The following is a 20,412-nucleotide window of genomic DNA, read 5'->3' on the forward strand; positions in this document are numbered from 1 at the left end:
TTCATAATAGAACTCCAATGATCGTAACACCGGAACGCTCTTGGCAAACTCAGCACAGGGTACAAGCTGTGTCTTCTGCGCCGGTGTAATTCTCAGTGTAATTTACTCAAATGGTTCCCAATGCTTTTATGCTGGAGTTCCTACACACTGACTAGTGAAATAGGAACCGTTGGATTTGATTGCTCACAATAAAGTAGAACCTGTCAGACTAAGGTACCCATCAGGGGGAAACTTGGCTGTTTATAAAGTTTTAGAGCAGAACATTTTCAGGGCAGCATGAGGGTCAGTGAAGCCGGCCACATTTTCCTAAATTACAGCTCTGGGCTATTTCATGTAAAACTCACTTGTGCTAAAAGCTTAATCTTAGATATGCAATATAAAAGCACCTTGAACACTGTAATCGAATTGCAAAAAATAACAATAGCCCTTGTGTTATGTTTACATTTCGCACCCTTTGGTAATGTTCGGGTCAAATTGACCCAGGACATATTTCAGGGTTTAAAAAAATACAGAACTAAATTCAACATGCACAATTCCTTAAATATATTGTCTTTAACTCATTCTCCAACAATATAAATGAAATATGTGATTAGTTTTTGAAAATACTCTTTGCTAGATCAAATTTAACAATGGAAGTGTCCATCGTTTTTTCTGATAAAAATGTAATTCATGTTAAAAATAAATACACTGTAATAAAAACTAGGTTTACATTTTGCTCATGCTTTTCTAGGAAAAATGAAAATGAAAATTGTTTCATTAATGTTTGTCATTTTTAATCTGTCATATAATAATCAAAGCCCTGAAGGACATAATAATGTGTGTGTGTGTGTGTGTGTGTGTGTGTGTGTGTGTGTGTGTGTGTGTGTGTGTGTGTGTGTGTGTGTGTGTGTGTGTGTGTGTCTTTAGTTTGTGTCTTTAGTCTGTGTGTGTGTGTGTGTGTCTTTAGTTTGTGTCTTTAGTCTGTGTGTTTCTGTGTGTTTTTCTCTGTCTGTTTGTCCTGGTATTGTATCCGGGTCGGATTGACCCGAACCTCTTATGAAGGATATAAATGCGGGTGAATTTTTTTCACAATAAATAAGCCCCGGCCATTGAGTTTCAGGTTGAACGGAAATATCCGTATATTTTTTGTATTCATTGAAAATGGAAATCGGGTCAATTTGACCCGAACACCACACAAGGGATAGTCTTATTTGTCTTGTGTTTTTTTGTCAAATACTAAAAAAAATTTATCTTAGAAAACAATGGTATACAATATAATAATAATAATACATTTCATTTCCAAGTGCTTTTTCAGGTGCTCAAAGACGCTTTTCAGTGGTGATAAAACGTGATATAATAGAATACAAATAATACATATATTTTCTCAGAATAACATTCATACATTTATAACAAAAGTTATATCCAAACTCAGGGCAGGGGATTTCATAAATACAGACATTTATAACGTGTAACATATTCCACCAAAAATAATAGGTCGATTATTGTTTTTAACCTGTTGAGACCTGTCTTTTTTTAAAGCTCTGGGTTTCTTTGACCTTCACATTCTACTAAATGTATTACATTGTATGTTCATGTTATTGCCATTACAACCAAATTGATTCTGATGCTTCAATGGTTTTGACTGACGTGTTGTCGGAAATGGCAGAATGGGAATTCCGTTAGTGAATTTAGATTTGTGGGGAATGGCAACTGAAATAATTGATTTGCATTAAACCGTGCTTTTTGTCTTGTTTGGTTTTGACACAAATTTGCTGGGACAGCAGCAGAATTAGCTTTGAATTGCATCCATAACAGTTTTTGGGGCATTTGCACCACAGACATAGAACCTCTCTCTATTTAACCACATGCTCTTATGGGTCTATTCAGCTTGGATTTTCTCTTTACTTGTTTGGGCTTTTCAAGAAAGAAATACGACTTAAATCATAATGCCCATCTGTACGTGACACCACACTGTCAATTGTCTCAATAAGTACCGCTTCTAAATGACAAGGATGCAAATAATGCCACTGTGGGTACTTTGAGCCTCTAATGTTGAGGTGAATGTTTTTAACCGCAGATTGAAGCACAGGTGTTTACTTCGTATTGGCAATTCATTAGAACATAACAGCTTTTTGTTGTGTTGTAATGATACATGAAACTCCCCCTGCTTCTCAACTATTGTCTCTGCATGCCACTAGGGATAAAGTAGACTGTGATGAATAGGTTTTCAGTTTTCAAAAGGGGTATTGTTAACATATGAATGACCAGTGTTTTATTTGACTTGTTTCTCTTTTTGCTCCTTTCCGTTTCTCCGATGCCTGTCCCCGCCTGCAGATGAATTCAAAGCCCTCCTGAAGCGCTTGCCCACTGACCGGTTTTTGAATGTGTCCATGATTGCCAAGTCCTGGGCGGCTGACTTGTCTCTGCAGAAGCGCTACGCCCAGCTGGAGTCCGGCTCTGCCCTGGTTCTGAGTAAAGCCCAGAAGATTGTCAGGAAACTGTTCACCCTGAGCAAACGCTGCCCAAAACATCCTCGCATCAGTCTGCCCAGAGAAAGGTAACCCACGGGCATGCAATGAGAGAAAACCAATCAAATGAAGCATTTTTGATAATTGCCTGCTTTGCGATGATTCATAACAGCTGTAGGCTCTCTAGCAGCCCACCTCAAGTGGAGCACACTGTGAAAATCAAGAGCAGTCTGTCTGGAAAGTGCTTAATGTAGCAACAAACAAAAGGTTCTGCACACAGGAAGTTTGGAAACATGCCAGCGGGGCAAACAATCGGTTATTTTAAGCTAATTCCCATCCAAAACATCTATTTGTAGAATGCTGGCATTGGGATTTCAGATAAGGGCTGTCTCTGCTGCCAACTGATTGTACGATAGTAAATATGTCCATCTGTGTAAAACTGTTGGGCATTGTGACAGAGTAGTACCAACATAATGTAAATAGCTGTAGCCTGAATGCATCAACCTGAATGGATCATATGTTACTAACAACCAGAGGTGGGAGTAAGTCCTACATGTGCAAGTCATGAGCAAGTCTCAAGTCTTGACCTACAAGTATCAAGCAAGTCCCAAGTCACTGTGGTGGGAGTCAAGCAAGTCAAGTCAAGACATTGCTCAGGTCAAGCAAGTCAAGTCAAGTCATACGAAATTCTGATGGATAAGCCAAGTTTCCGCATTTCCGCATCAGTTAAAAGACAGTGGTTATGAAAATGGATTCAACTCACACATGATCTTCATTACATACACATAAATCATTTGAAATATAATTTAGACCGATGACAATCATATTAGATTGATATTAACCCCAGAACTGTAGACAATATAGCTAGGACTCAAAAAGTCTGATCAAAAAGGCAGAATTCCAGGTAAGAAAATCGTATATGGCATTTGCCATTACACATATTTAATTTAAATTTCTGTTAACACTAGAACCGCCAACAGCGTCAGCACCTACATAGATATCATTTTCAAATCATTTAATTTGTTCCTCTTCATAATTTCCTTATAAACTAAGTAGGACGATTTAAAACTCAGTTAATTGGGTTCATTTTGAAATTGCTTCAGTTTATCATCATAACAGATCAAAAAGTTCAGATTCATTTTACAATAAATCAAGGAATGATGCACTTCTACAAAAAAAAAAAACATAATTAAAACATTTAAACAAACTACTAAAAGTAGATGAACTACATTATTCAAAAGTTTCCAGTAACTTCTGATAATAACACAGGGAAAATAAACGAGGCATCTCTTTTCCTCTGTCTCTCTCCTGACAGCCGTCAGTATCAGGGTTAGTCAAAATGAATCCCTTGGCGGTTCTAGTGTTCATTTACCGTTTTGTCTTCTCTTTGCTTAATCGATTTGAAACCAAGTCTAACGTAGCTTAAACTTAACGTTAGCTTTCTAGCTAACACAACACATGCACGCACCTTTGTCTGTGGGTTTTTTTTTAGTGACGAATGAAGTTTAATGTTGTGTCACTGATCTTTATGCTGCAGACCCTGCATACCGCTGTTTTCTTCTTATTACCGTCATCGACAACATAATCCTTGAATGCAAACTTCCCTATTTTTGGAGTAACGCTAGCCGCTGCCATGTTAACTGAGACTCCTGCCTTCTAGTGGGTTGCCAGATTTGCGCGCATGGCGCTATAATCACCCAATCACGTTTTTCGAAAAAATTAAACGTAATATCTCACTACAAAAACAAACGCAAATATTTAATTTTAAACAGTCAAGTCCTTTCAAGTCATCTATCTCAAGCTTAAGTCAAGTCTCAAGTCTTGAATACCAAGTCAAAGTCAAGTCAAGTCTTTTATCAATGTTAGTCAAGCAAGTCTCAAGTAAAGAAATATGCGACTCGAGTCAGACTCGAGTCAAGTCATGTGACTCGAGTCCCCACCTCTGCTAACAACCCACAAAACTCCCAAATGGTAAGGCCCAGAAACAACTTAATGATAAATAAATTATAAACCTTTTATACTCTATAGATATTAATGACTCTAGCATTAAGTGTAAATGTAGCCCGAGAGATAGTCTTGGTCCTTCCCTGAGGGGTGTGACCTAATACAAATACATATTTCAATTATGACTATGCATACTGAACAACTTTATTTTTGCACCAATTCTGAGCACTGTGGATTACGCCAGTTTACAAGCTAATGTTTACCTAAAAATTGAGAAATCCGCATCAGACAATATCCTATGAGCCATGTTGAAAAGGGATTGGTTTAACATTATCAACAAACGGAAACTAGAATGCTTTAAAAATCTATATCATGTCCAGCTCAAATTAGATTCAGAAATGCAGTTAAGTTCCCAAACCTTAGTGTGTGCCATTTTACCCAAAACCATGATGTTTTCTCAACCTAACCAATTTGTTTTAGTGCATTTACCTGAACAAACCTTTACTAAAACACGGTCAAAGTTATATTTTTTTATCTGAATTTTGTAATAGTTTTAGAAGTTTACAGACAGATTATGTTTGTCTTTTGAAGGGGCTTTAAAACAGAACACGATTATATGTGCCAGTGAAGGAAGCGTGGACAAACCTTGCATTCTACTTCCTACATTGGCTCTGAATGTTGCCATAGGATGTATGTTGTCAAGAACATTATCATCCAATAATTCCAAAGAACACTGGGCAAGGTGTTTTACTGCACTGTGCAGGTGTTTGGAAAACAACCTCACTACCTCTTCAGTTGAACAGAACCACTGTTGTTGAAACCATCTCATAGTCATTTGACAGGAAGACTGACACCCTTTCCTGTGCAAACTCTACTGTATAGCCATGCTTGACTTCTGAGCAAAATACCCATATAAACTTCACCCGGCTGTCATTACATGGCTGTTTTGTTGCCGTACTGAAGGGAAAAATAAAGACAAGCTTGTGAAAAACCGGTGTTAAGAGAGGTAAGGGAGGCTGGGTAAGATAGATGTGAACAGCCAGAGTGAAATAAAGAGAGAGAGGAAGGAAATAAAGCAAAAGGATGCTGGAAATGCAAGAAAGACGTGATGGTGGGATTGAGACTTGTGTGACAGCGATGAAGGGTATAGTTACCGTAGGGGAAGGCATTTATATGTTAAGGTCTGTAGTATTGTGGAACGGTTTAATCAAGTCCTCTCCCAGACGGACAGCTCAGCACTTGTTTACAGAGGACTTTAGTTTACCTGACAGTGCTTTCCTGCTACCCATCACACCATTCCCCTATCCTCGCCCTCTGCCTCACTTTCTGTCAGCAGTCACCTCTGTGTTGCCTCGCTCTGTCTCTCTGCCTCACACCTGTCACTCAGAGTCTCAATTTAGTACCTATACCAGCAACTACAATTTATCAGAAGGGGCCGCTCAGCTGCAAAAACTCCCCTATTTTCTTCTGCACAAATCCATTTGTTTTATCATCATTCATTTATGTCTATTTACATAGGCCTGAGGTAGAGGAATAGCTGGAGCATTTGGGCAATGTTGTGTGTGATTTCCTGAACTTAGCCCGGGGATAGAATCTCTGCTGAGCCAATTTTCAGTCTGAACTTGTTTCTGCTCTTACCGCACCAAAGTGGATGGTAATTTATGGATGTCTGCATTTCATCTCTGCTGCAGTCATACTGAACACCCACTCTATAAAAAAGTGTCAAATTGCCACCATCCAATTTTTAAAGAACATGGAACAAAATGTGATTTAACTTTTCATCTACAAATAAGCTAGATGTGGGGTAAACAGTGCACGGTCTGTTAAAGGGGAAATCCTCACTTAAGGATCTTATTCAAGATCTTTTGTAAAAATGTTAAATGTACTTTTTAACTAAGTCTATACTTCCTGAGAACATTTTAAAAGGTGAAGGTGTGAGAATAGAGGAAGCACATGGAATGTTAAAGAGAAGGCACAGGGGCAGCTGTCAATCACAATAGAAACAATTACACAGTTATAGTGGGGCATTTGCCATTAAAGCACCCCATTTGGCACATGTTGGTTTATATGTGGTGAAAGTATATAGATATTAGGACCTGCTTAATTTGGCCCCTGGGTCCCATGGTAGCCCTTATCAGCATTTATATCTCCATTCTCATTCCCGCCTACAAACCTCTGACTAGTGGTTTGTCTGGCACACTGGATGCAGACATAGACCGCTCGAGATATGCAATAGCCAAGCCAATGTAAACCAAATGTGGGAGATAATTTAAAAGAAATGCAGCAAATGTAGAGATACTCCTACACCTGCACGAGTCACACAAATAACAAACTCTGTTTTGTTTGTCCTTGCTCTTATTTGTCTTCTCTACTACCAAAACTATCCAAACCCCATAGAACTCTGCAACAAACTAAATTAAGTTACATTTGTAGTCAAACAAATTAAAATAAGGAGAAAAAGGTCATCCTAAACTTCACACTTCTTTTATTCAACCGAAAAAGATTCAATCAATCAATGTTTATTTATATAGCCCAATATCACAAATGTTACATTTGTCTCAGTGGACTTCACAGTTTGTACAGAATATCAGTATGACAATACGACACCCTCTGTCCTTAGACCCTCACATCGTACAAGGAAAAACTTCCAGAGAAAACCCACAGTTTAAGGGAAAAATGGGAGAAACCTCAGGGAGAGCAACAGAGGAGGGATCCCTCTCCCAGGACGGACAGACGTGCAATAGATGCCGTGTGTAAATTGAAAAGATAATACATTTGCAACATAGGTAGTCCAAACGTTTGGAAATGCATGTGTGTATAATAGGAAGATGAATCCACGAGGATATCCATCCAGGACTTATGATCCAGGACCACAGCCACGACTCAAGATCCATGACACAGGACCGCAGGATCATCCATGACTCCGGATCCTGGTGTATATAGACACCAAAAAGAAAGACATTTGGGGAAGCTGGGTTAATCTGAACATGAGAGTACACAGGTATAGACAGAGAGAAGGAAGAAGTACGATGTCCCCCAACAAACTAAGCCTATATCAGCAAAACTAGGGGCTGAATCTAATCAGCCCTAACTATAAGCTTTATCAAAAAGGAAGGTCTTAAGCGCACTCTTAAAAACGAATAGGGTGTCTGCCGCCCGAACACAAACTGGAAGCTGATTCCACAAAAGTGGAGCTTGATATGAAAAGGCTCTGGCTCCCATTGTACTTTTAGAGACTCTAGGAACAACCAACAACCCTGCATTCTTGGAACTGCAATGCCCTAGTAGGACAGTAGGGTATAATGAGTTCTTTAAGGTAAGATGGCGCCTGCCCATTAAGGGCTTTGTAGGCGAGAAGAAGAATTTTAAATTCTATCCTATGTTCTATAGGGAGCCAGTGTAAGGCAGCCAGAACAGGAGTAATGTGGTCCCTTTTCCTAACTCTGGTTAGTACACGAGCTGCAGCATTTTGAATCAACTGAAGCGACTTGACTGACTTCTTTGTACACCCTGATAATAAGGAGTTACAATAATCCAGCCTTGAAGTAACAAATGCATGGACTAGTTTCTCTGCATCGTTTTGAGGCAAGATATGCCTGATTTTTGCAATGTTACGTAGATGGAAGTAGGCGGTCCTTGAAATTGATTTTATGTGGGCGTTAAAGGATAAATCCTGATCAAATATAACACCAAGATTCCTTACAGTCTCACTGGAGGCCAAATTAATGCCATCCATAGTTAGTATATCTTTAGATAATTTGTTTCGTAGATTCTTCGGGCCAAGTACAATAACTTCAGTTTTGGTCGTGTTTAACATCAAAACGTTTAAGGTCATCCACGTTTTTAAGTCCTTGAGGCAGTCTTGAATTTTATTTAGATGATTAATTTCATCAGGCTTGATTGATAAATATAGTTGAGTATCATCCGCATAACAATGAAAGTTTACAGAATGATTCCTTATAATATTGCCTAACGGAAGCATATATAGTGTGAACAAAATAGGTCCAAGCACTGAGCCCTGTGGCACTCCATGGCTAACTTTGGTTTGCATGGAAGATTCATCGTTGACACGTACAAACTGAGAGCGTTCAGATAGATAGGACCTAAACCAGCCTAAAGCAGTTCCCTGTATGCCAACTAAGTGCTCTAGTCTTTGCAATAGGATATCATGGTCGATAGTATCAAATGCAGCACTAAGATCGAGCAAGACAAGAATAGAGACAAGTCCCTTGTCTGAGGCTATTAGAATGTCATTTGTGACTTTAACCAGAGCTGTCTCTGTGCTATGTTGTGTTCTAAAGCCAGACTGAAAATCTTCAAATAAATCATAGTTTTTTAAGTAATCACACAGCTGTTTTGCGACTGCTTTCTCAAGAATTTTTGAGAAGAACGGAAGATTAGAAATAGGTCTATAGTTGGCTAAAACCTCTGGATCGAGGTTGTGCTTTTTAAGAAGCGGTTTTATCACTGCTACTTTGAATGATTGTGGAACATAGCCTGATAACAAAGACATATTCATAATATTTAATAAAGAAGTGCTAATTAACGGAAAAACTTATTTTAACAGCTTAGTTGGAATCGGGTCTAAGATACACGTTGATGGTTTATAAGAGAGAATCGTTGAATTTAATTGTTCAAAGTTTATGGCTGAAAAGCATTCTAGTTTACTATCTAGTGTAATATTAGAACTTACGTTTCCGGGAGCTGTTGATAACACTATACTGGTCAAAGGCAAGAGGTCATTGATTTTGTTTCTAAGAGTAACAATTTTATCGTTAAAAAAGCAGATAAAATCATTACTACTGAGTGCTATGGGAATAGAAGGCTCAGTCGAGCTGTGGCTCTCTGTCAGCCTGGCTACAGTGCTGAAAATAAATATTGCATTATTCTTATTCTCATCTATTAATGAAGAGTAGTAGGCTGCTCTCGCTTTACGCAGTGCTTTCTTATATTCATTGAGAGTAATATGCCCAATTAAACGAGATTCTTCAAGTTTAGTGGAACGCCATATCCTTTCAAGTTGACTCGACTTTTGCTTTATTTTGCGGGTTTCGGCATTATGCCATGGAGCTAATCTATGTTGTTTTATTTTCTTCTTTTTCAAAGGAGCAACAGAGTCTAATTTTATTCGCAGCGCATCTGTAGCACTATCAACAACATGATCAATTTGGGGTGGTGTACATTTTGTATAAGTTTCCTCCCTTACATTCAGACATGCTATCGAGTTAAGTATTGGTGGAATCTCTTCCTTAAATTTGGCTATAGCACTAACAGATAGGTTTCTGCTGCAGGAGCTTTTGGCTAATGCTTTGTAGTCTAGTAACAGTACTTCAAAAGTTACTAAGAAATGGTCGGATAAAGCAGGATTATGCGGTTCGACTAATAGTTGCTCAATTTCAATACCATAAGTCAGAACAAGGTCGAGAATGTGATTATAGCAGTGGGTTGGTTTATTTACACTCTGACAGAAACCTACAGAATCTAATATAGAGTTAAATGCAACAGTAAGGCTATTTTTATCATCGTCAACATGAATATTAAAGTCACCTACGATAATTACTTTATCTGTTTTAATTACCAAAGCTGATAAAAACTCGGAGAATTCTGATAAGAATTTTGAATAAGGACCTGGTGCACGGTACACTGTAACAAATAAGATTGGCTGCACAGTTTTCCAGGTCGGATGCGTAAGACTAAAAATGAGGCTTTTAAAGGAGGTATAATTTAATTTTTGTTTAGTATTGATAAGTAAACTTGAGTCAAAGATTGCTGCAACTCCACCTCCTCGGCCCGTGCCTCGGGCAATATGAGTATTGATATGGCTGGGTGGAGTGGCCTCATTTATGCTGACATATTCTTCATGTCTCAACCAAGTTTCAGTGAGACAGCATATATCAATATTATAATCTGATATTAAATCATTTACCAATATTGCTTTAGATGCTAGAGATCTTATGTTTAAGAGACCACATTTAATCTTCCTGTTTTGTTGCACTGTAGTAGTTGTTACATTTACTTTTATTAGATTATGAAAACCTCATCAGAATCAGAATACCTGTATTCGTCCCACAGAGGGGACATTTACATTTGTTACAGCAGAAAAGAGCCAAAGACAGTTTCATGTTAATTAAGAAGCATACATAATAAAAAACATTAAAGGTAAAATAATTAATAATTGACAAAATACAGATCCTGTAACAGTTCTGAAGATGTAGCAGCCATGTACATATTGCACAGTTATTAATGGCATATATTTCTATATTCACATATTGCACATAATGCACAACACCACACAGAGACTGGCTATCGTCAGAGTGAAACGAACAGTTAGCTACTTATCGTTGGATTGTGCGTCTGTATACACAATGCGTCATTGTGCTTTTTCTCTCCCTCTGCAGGCCTGTTGGGTTTTGGTTGAACCGGGCTCAGTCCCTGCTCTACTGCAATGAGCACGGCATTCTGGGCTCGTTCTTTGAGGAGGTGAAGAGCTGCATCTGCCCTGGGGAGAAGCCCACCTGCCAGGGAGTCGTCCCCTGCATTGTGGGCACCTCCTCCACCTCCTGCTCCTCTTGTGCCACTGACAACACAACACGTTGCGGATCCTGTCACCACGGAAACCTCCTCCATCTTGGTTCTTGCCGGCCGAGCATCTCAGCATCCCTGGACCACTATCTGAACTTTGACCTGGACATGCCTGATGCTGAGGTTCTCAAAGCTTCTCATTTTTATATTCCATTGTTTCTTAAAGTCATATTGTACCTCTCATTACACTTAAAAGCACAACATAAATGATTTTTTTCTGAAGACTCATACCTACAATGATAATAATTATGACAGCACATGAGGATACAGCAGAAAATGGAAATTAAATGTTGGTATAGTTTCAAATGGATGCTTCAGTCCTGAAAAATCCAACAATCTCTGACAGAATCAAAATAAAATATGGCAGCATAATTTGCACTGTAGCTTGTCCCTATATAATTATCTCTCTCATTAGTTCTGCCTGTCTTAAACTAAGAAACATGCAAGCCTATAATCAAAGCAATGGGTGTCTTAAGTGTCTGTGGGAAAATTAGTTGAGCAGTTTCAAATACAAATCTGACTGAGAATCTATTTCACTGTGTCTTGGATTTAGAAAATAGGAATCTTTGACCTTTGCTTATTTTATAATAACATACAACTATAATCTAATATCTGGTATTGATCGAAATCCTATAGATTTGTGTAATCAACTCTGTAATAAGACGATGGGCAGAACATCAGAGACATTGGGGTATTATTATCTGTCACCTTGTGGAAGAGATTTTGTTCTCACAGTTTGTTATTCTCTCTCAGGCGAAGCACCTCCTTCAGCGACTGGACAGCAAAATTGAAGTCCACGCCATTTACATCAGCAACGACGTTCGCCTGGGAAGTTGGTTCAATCCTGCCTGGAGGAAGAGAATGTTGCTGACACTAAAGAGTAACAAAAATAAGTCAAATCTTATACACATGCTGATGGGCATTTCATTCCAGATATGTTTGACTAAGAATTCAACACTGGAGCCCGTGCCTGCAATTTATGTCAATCCTTATGGGGGAAGTCACTCAGAGAGCTGGTTCATGCCAGTCAACCAGCCTGACTTCCCTGACTGGGAGAGAACTCGATTGGATGCCGTCGCCACGGCACAGTGTTACAACTGGACGCTGTCTCTTGGCAACAAATGGAAATCCTTCTTTGAAACAGTGCACATCTACCTGCGAAGCCGCATACTCACAGATGATCCAACAGTGAATGAAACTCTCTTCTATGAGCCGTTGGACCTGGATGACCAGACATCCAACATGGGGTACATGAAGATCAACACGCTGAAAGTGTTTGGATACAGCATGCACTTTGACCCTGAAGGCATCAAGGATCTGATTCTCCAGCTGGACTACCCCTACACGCAGGGTACGCAAGACGCTGCCTTTCAGATGTTGTTGGAGATGAGAAACCGGATTAACCGGCTTTCTCCACCAGCACCGCAGCCACTGGACCTGTTTTCTTGTCTGTTGCGCCATCGGCTGAAGCTGTCAGTTGGCGAGGTGGCTCGCATCAAGGACTCTCTGCAGATGTTCAACTCCAAGCTCCCCAATGCTTCACCTGAACCTGAACTGGCCCAACTCTGCAGCTAGCTAGCTTAGCATAAGTCAGGTTCAGGAGTGATGCTACCCATACCAAGTGGAGTTGCTGCTTGACTGAGCAAGGGTGGTCCTTCTAAATTAGCCTCTTGGACCCCAATCCTCTGGATTAACAGTACATCCAACTGCAAAAGCCGACTGCTGGGCTTTTCTTTGGTTTCTCTTGGCTGATGTTATGTTCCGTCATATTTTTTATCAGAATTGCCCTCAGAGCACTTTGATGAACAGTAGTCATGTTGTGAGCTTTTGGAAAAACAGCTGACATCTGGACTCTCTTTTAGGAGCTCTGAAGTAGGAGCCTGGAGGCTTACCTTTGCTATTACTGCCATGCTTTTGGCTAACTGTACAACTGGATGAAGTAAAGAGACTGTCTTACACCGACAGGTTGTTTGATTCGGAACCTCAGAGAGCCGATGTCATTAAGCATACCTAAGACATCTGCCTTGCAAAGATAAAGGCGGTTTTGATATGTAAAAATGAACTCTTTGGGGGTCTTCAAAAATGAGTAAATGGAAGAGGACATATCCCCTTTTCTAACCCTATTTTATTTGGCTTTAGAACAATCTCATAGGAAGGGAAAATGGGATAATAGTATATATGTGGTAAATGAGTTGTTATGTTATGCTTAACAGTTTCAAATTTGATAATCCTGAACCCTGTTACTGTCTTTGACTATTTCTTTGTAATCCCTGCCTCCATTTTATCTGGCATTTGAAAACTTGTAAGTACAGTATCTATGCTTAACATCCGAGTGAGAAGCCTGTTAGTGATGTTCTGTCCTTGGTGGTGTGTCTATACCAAAAGAAGGTGAACACATTGGCAAACTGAATGGCAAATATCTTAAATGTTGAGTTCTTTTTTTTTTTGCTGAAATTCATGAAAAAGTCTTCTGATGTGCTAACAAAGAGCTCTGAGGATATAGCGCTGTAAATAACGCTCCATCTAACCCAAGGTGTGGACAAGTGCACATTGCTTTTTAGATAACTGAGTGCAAAGACCAAAAAAATGTTTATAACAAAACAAACTCATGCCTTATATGGAGAGTCAATGTTAAGATAAGAAGCACATTTCGTTTTTGTGTTTGATTTCCCAGCGAAGGGTGTATTGCTTTTTATATTTCAATATTTCTACCAAGACAGAACAACAGACACATTCTCCAGAATAGGTTGTAATGTATCTTTTCCATGTAAATGCCGGTCTCACTTTCTGCAGTTACTTGTTTTGATTTGGTGTTGTGAAGCTTTGAGTCACTATTCACAGTGCACACCGGTAATGTCAAACTGTAATTGTTCTGCAAAATCCTTCTATCTCCAATTAGACAAACTCTCAGTAACTGATTGAACCTGGTGGATTTCATTATGGTTTTAAAAGGTTTTCAATTCTTTGGTTTAGTCTCAGGTCAATTAAGTTTTTTATTTTAATGTGGGTCCAATCCGAACTGCCAGTTACCAAGGAGACTGGAGTTACAAGGTTTCTGCAGGGCAGTGATGTTGCTCTTGAGAACTGAAAACTTACCAGGATGATACTTGATAGGATTCTACATTTACTTCACTAACTTCTCACTGAAAGTCATTAAACCTTGTATGTCATCTTCAGCAGTTCTTCTGTGCTCAGCTTGCTTAAGTAAAAACAAAGTGGTTTATCTATTTGGCATCCTTTTTTTCATTATTTGCTCATAACATGTGTATTATAAAAAAAACATATTAATATGTTAAGAACAGGTTGTCTTCCAGTGTTTTGGCAACTCATATTCATATTTCTTTAACCAATTTCCTCGCCATGTGAGAACACGTTCTAGACCCCGCCACAGATTTATTAAGAACATAGTGCTTTGCCAAGATGTGCAGGTTGAAGAAGAAGATGGTGTGGATAAAACTCAATAGAATATTCATGGGAATCTAAAGAAAGAAGTGTTTCTACTAGTGGAGTCTTCATAGTTAATTAAACATACAATATAAAATCAAGTTTGTTGAGCACAAACACAATGTCCCATTTGTTTGCTCTTAAAAATTAATCAGTTTGCATTGTTATTAATGAATGCATGAGTTTGATTTTAATGGCCTGTATTTTAATTAGCTTTTTTAAGTTAGGCTAACTTATAGAGGACAGTGATGTTCTCTTTGCTGTATAAATGTAGTTTGTCTTGATATGTAGAAATACCTAATTTCAATACAATTAAATAATGGCAAATGTTATGAAAGAGATGCAACTTTGAGGCAAATCACATTTAAAACTGATTAGAAAAACAACACTGATTTAGTCTCTCATTTTCCAGTTCAATTTACCTAGCTAAAATAAATGCACTCATTTCACAGGCTGTAGTTTGTGGTGTGTCAAATTGAATTACATCATATAGACTGAATTTCAATAAACAACTTTCTTCAACAGTATCAACAAATACTGAACATAACAACCTTCATATTCAGGATGTGCACACAACATATTATGTTTGCTGTAACTAATAAACTGGCAACTGTGTATTCCTTAATTGACTCTCGCTATGAAAAACCAACTGCATGAAGCAGGGACAAACAGAAAGGTTTAGGGTTAGGTTTTTTTTTTTGTGTGTGCCCAACTCGTCTCTCTGTCTACTCCTGGTGTTGGCACACCTGTGACAAATTTGCGTTGGGTTATGGACAGAACAAATTAAAAAAGGAACACGTCATGAAGGTAGATTAACCACATTAAACACTAAACACACAAACGTGATATACAGGTATGAACTTGTGTTTTCTTTCATATCGACGATAATGTTCCACCTCTCACATGTAGTCAGATGATTTAGTAAAATTACTTCAGAAAAATGGGGACAGCAGCTGTAACAGCTATGGTGGTATTATTGATATTTACATTAATAAGGTAATATGTGATAGTTATTTATTTCCAAAGAGGGCAAAGGGGTATTGGTTCAAGTGTTTTTAGCCTCCGTGCATACATCTCTATTCTCTGAAGAATTTTGTATGCACCATATCAATATTTGATAACGACCTACCGAGCCAATTATTTGTTAGAATGAGGGCTTAACACCTATAATATATGACCCTGATTGACTGATAACTTGTTCCTTGTGTAAAAACCATCCCATTTGTTATGCTCAGATTTTTAAGACAGAAATTCACAAGCAAAACTGACCTTCATACATCAAATACAAAACATAAAAAAGCCCTCTGTTCACATACTTTTTTCCCTGAGATTGTTTGCACAATCCTCCATGAAATGCATTTACAACAAGAATAGTGTATTTTGCATTTGCTTGAAAATCGTACCTGTGTTTAGTGTGTCTGGGACAGAATGTGTCCCATCTGCAGCTAAGAAAAATGAAGTAAAAGTCTTAGTAGAAATAGCAATAAAATGGATGCATAAACTTCCAATTACCTCCGGCCCCTCATAATAAGATGAATGTTCTCTAATATACGGAGTGCAGGGTTTTTTGTAAGATGAAAAGCCAATTTCCCGGGTTGTCAGGGAGCAAACAAGAACCAAACGCACGCTGTCACATTACATCAGACTGCTGGTTTATCTGCTGGCGAAAGCAAGAGTGGGAATGGAGAGAGGGACAAGCAGAGTGACATAGACAGGAAGAGAGAGAGAGAGACGCCTAACGATGGCCAACTTGAGCCGCCTGTATTTCTTTTTTTCCGACTCCATAATGAGGTGGTGAAGGAGTCACTCTGCATTGGGTTAATAAACAGTTATTCATCTTCAGCTTGGCACCCAGGAAACAGGAGTGGGTTTGCCCTTGGTCTAATCTTCAGGCCTGTGGAAGACAGCTAATCCATCAGAGCACTATTTAGACTGCGTACTACAAACTTTCTGGACCTCCCAAAGAAGTGGGGGAAGAGAGAGAAAATGAGAGAGTGATTGAAAAGGGAATAGATGACATAGAGGGAGAGATGGAGCCAAGATAAGGTTGAGAGAAAGTAGGAGGGTGAGAAAAGGTGAGAGGGGTCGGGCTGCTAGTCATGCAGTGATTTATGATGTTTAGGAAGTCAGAGAATGTGAATTAATGAGGTAGAATTGGGGAAGTCGACTGCCACGTGCATGTTCCTGTACCTGTAGGTCATTTGACATAGTCATCAATAACGGATGAGATATGAGGCTTTGAAATTACTTTCAAATAACATTATTACAAAAGAATCCATATAAATGATCCATCTTCGGAGACAGTTTGAGAAGGAGTAAAAATGAAAAGTTAGATTTTGTTTGACCTTCTCTGAGTGAGGCAAACTGAGTTTTTCTATGTACGGTGGTCTATTATAACTATCATCAGCAGCATCATCACTGGCAGATATGAAATGCAGGTCTTATACAGTTCGTCAGTTTCACTCAACAGTTCGCAAAGAAATATAAAAGTCATTTATTCCTCATATTGCTTTCCAAGACTCTCTTGGCAAACTCATTCATTACCTCTGACCAACAATAGACAAGGTCACATTACAATTCAACTATAGTGTTGTAAAATATGTATTTCTCGGTCAGAATTTTTAGGACAAACTGCAGTGAAAAATCGCTTGGTATCTCTGAATATATTACATTTCCTTAGATCCTGGCTTTCTATTTAATAAAACATGGTCCAATAAATCATATCAGTACTCATATAATGGTATATATTTATATTAAGCAATATGTTCACCTCTGTTGCATATAACCTACAAAGTGACACACGTTTCAACAGTTCCATTACTCATTTCAAAAACTACTATAATGTACAGTGGTAATAATACAAACAAAATAAAAAAAGAAAGCGGAGGGAGTTTTAATAATATGGCCGTATTAAAATAAGAGCATTAATAACTGTTTTAAGGTTTTGTTCATCAGAAATGGCTTCTTTAGGAATAGAATAAAATAGGTTTTAATTGCAAAAGAAACTGCCGGACAGTCAGACCAAAGTATTCCGCCAAGCCTCTCTCTTCTTATTGCCTCTCCTTCCGACTGCTATCTTAATATGAACCAAAGTTAGTAAGTAGAGGTGCCATACTCAGCCTTTGCGGTCTTAACAATAATTATTTTGTTTTTCTTACAACAACAGTGTTCACATGTTCGAGTTCTAGATGATGGTAGATTAAATTAGTTTATGTTGTTCAGAAAGAACCAAGCTGGAAATTAGGATTTGTCATCTTCCTCTAAAGATGACGATGTGTTGGAATTTGAAAGAATACGTTTTCATTCAAACGATCTTAAGTGGCATTTTTCTTGCTGTTTTTTTTGGTATGATTTCACACACAAACTGAGTTCTAGGAACAAATATGAACACAGATGCTTTCTTTAGCTCAAATTTCATGTAATATCTTGATGAAATTACAAACATAAGGTATTGTGTATGCTACTGCAGGAAGGGTGAAACGTTTACAGTCCGTGTAAGTGGGATGTAAAAACTTTGCTTGCAAACGCAACAAACCAAAGGCCCATGGGGCTTCACTACACATTGACCCTTGTAACCTTTGAGCCTAAACAGTACATGTTGCATGTTCTGTGGTTTTAGAACATAATCTCTTCTGCTCATTAGATTGCTTCCTTTCTCTTCAAGCCTTACTCTAGAATATAAAACGTTCCTTACCAGAAGTACAACAATGGCTTTATGTTCAAATTTGCTTTTTCTCAAGTGACTTCCTGTGTTCGTGATAAAGAAATCACTCCACTGATTCAATAGCAAAAGTTAAAGAAAACCTCACATTCACTGAGCAAAACTGTGTTCAAAGATGTTATATTTACACCATCCTGTTTACGTGTTTATTTGCAGTTTTCATTAGCTAGACACCAGAGGCCTGTACTGCGAAACAGGATTTTTGCTTAGCGGGCTAACTTCAGGGAAAACTCAGGGTTTCCGGTCCTACGACGCTAGTTCTCTTTTTAGCGGGCTAGATCTCCATGGTAACTTATGCTGAACGGCCAACCTGGGGCCTATACTACGAATCAGGATTTTCATTTAGCAAGCTAACTTCAGGGATTTCCGGTCCTACGAAGCTGGTTCACTTTTTAGCGGGCTAGATAACTTATGCTGAGCGGCTAGCCTGCTCCGGAGCAGGATAGGTTCCAGGATAAGAGATCAACTCAGTGAAAGCACCGACTGCTGACCAATCAGAGCTCAGTGTGCGGAGGAAATACAGTTTGAACTGCCGTTGCAGGAAAGATGGCCGGCCAAAATCAGTGATTGTGTGAACGTGAAAATTAATAGAACATCACCTCCCATCTTCAGAGCAATCTGACTATTATAACTAGTATACTATTATTATACTATTATGTTAAGAAAGATTAATTAAATATCTGCCACAACATAAGTAACCGGATCAAAGTAACATTACGTAGCCTACAGTCCGCGGCACTTTGAGTGCAGACGTCGATGTGTCCCATTATCATTCATATCACATCATAATGTATCATATATTTCCTTATCTGAGTCAGCTTCTTGAGCCATATCTGGCCATGCAACACTCACAGTGTCACATACTGTATGCAGAAGTATTATTTTAAGCAACACATTAAGTTGACGAAACACTCGAGTCAAATGTAATTAAAGTCAGATCCACTCGTGTCTTGGACGGAGCAATGATATTCATGAATTCATGAATTCATGAATTCATTCATTGCTCTCTCTCGGTTTCCACCCGGGGTCATATTTCTCCCGCATTTCTCCCGATTTCTGACAAAATCAGATTTACTCGCGACTGTTTCCACTCGGACTTTAATACAGCTACACCATTGTTTGGTTTCTATGGTAACGCGTCTCTTTAGTAGCGCGTGCAACTCAAAGTCTGACAGGGTGAGGAAAATAGTCACAGAAAACTGAACAAGAACCGACAACTCGAACCTCTGCTCACTCCTTTTCTGTAAAATACAGGTCCAGCCCACACATATGCTCCATGGTGCTACATGTACAGGCATTGCCTTTACAACTACAATAAGCATGTAAATGTTAATCTACAGCTCCGGCAATCCACTAGTACCCGGAGTCTCCACCTGCAGACGCAGGCATCCTCATCAACTATACTGTAGCGTCACCTTGGATACGAGTCCAAACAACTCACAGACTGCATCGGGCGGTGAAATTGCCGCCCTTTGAGCATCAGATCTGACGACGCTGATTGGCTGAAATTATGTTTCGGCGGCATAGTTTACAGATAGCAACAGTCAGCGATGTGTTGGCTTCTGCTGCTCTGGCTGAGGGCTCCTTTCTTACCGCCCAGAGGAGAGAGGGTAATGATACACGCTGCGGCCAGGCAGGAAACATGTGACTTATCAGTAACTTTAGACATCGTAAGACAATTTTAAACAAGATTTTATTTTAGATTATATATTTTACTGATACCAACTATATAATATTTACTTTGTTCATTAACAAATATATATTTTTTAAATATATTTTTTAAATATATTTTTTGATATATTTTTTATTTTTAATGACAATCAAACATGTGGGAAGAGGGGGGGCGGCGCCCCTAGCGCCCCTATGGGCCGGCCGCCACTGGATAAAAGGTTTGATGTTCTGTCTGTTTTTGCTGTAGACTATTGAGTGCTCACAGGTCTTCAGGAGATTGAGAGAGCTTTTACTGCAAATCAAGCAAAATCAAAGTATGGCAGTAAGCGCCTGGATGTGTGCAATGGATTCACCAACCTGTCTCTAAGGATTAAGTTTGATCAATTTAATGCATAGAGGGTTAAGAACTCAATGCAAAAACAGGGCTGAGTTAAGATAACAAATAAGGGGATCAGTACGGGAAGGCTAGACAGGATCTATATTGGGGGGGGGGGGGTAATCATAAGAATCTATACTCCTCCCAGGAGGCTCCACACACTCCCAATTAAGACTATTGGGAGCAGGTGTTGGAGAGCCACACACCTGGACCTGATCTCCACAACA

The 20,412-nt window shown here is 38.9% G+C and overlaps 1 protein-coding gene across 1 annotated transcript in view; it reads left to right on the plus strand.

Annotated features, from left to right (window-relative positions):
- Window positions 1–14,274, plus strand: part of brinp2 (bone morphogenetic protein/retinoic acid inducible neural-specific 2) — a gene marked incomplete at its 5' end in the record, with an annotated part of 71,545 nt that extends 57,271 nt beyond the window's left edge. Inside the window, 3 exons of the mRNA XM_079651017.1 lie at window positions 2,314–2,536; window positions 10,790–11,096; window positions 11,727–14,274. Coding sequence (XP_079507143.1) covers window positions 2,314–2,536; window positions 10,790–11,096; window positions 11,727–12,548 — 1,352 coding nt within the window. The remainder of the gene's footprint in view (window positions 1–2,313; window positions 2,537–10,789; window positions 11,097–11,726) is intronic.
- Between the last annotated feature and the right edge of the window lie 6,138 nt (window positions 14,275–20,412).

The sequence above is a fragment of the Notothenia rossii genome (assembly GCF_949606895.1).
Source record: "Notothenia rossii genome assembly, chromosome: 9".
NCBI classification, from domain to species: Eukaryota; Metazoa; Chordata; class Actinopteri; order Perciformes; family Nototheniidae; genus Notothenia; species Notothenia rossii.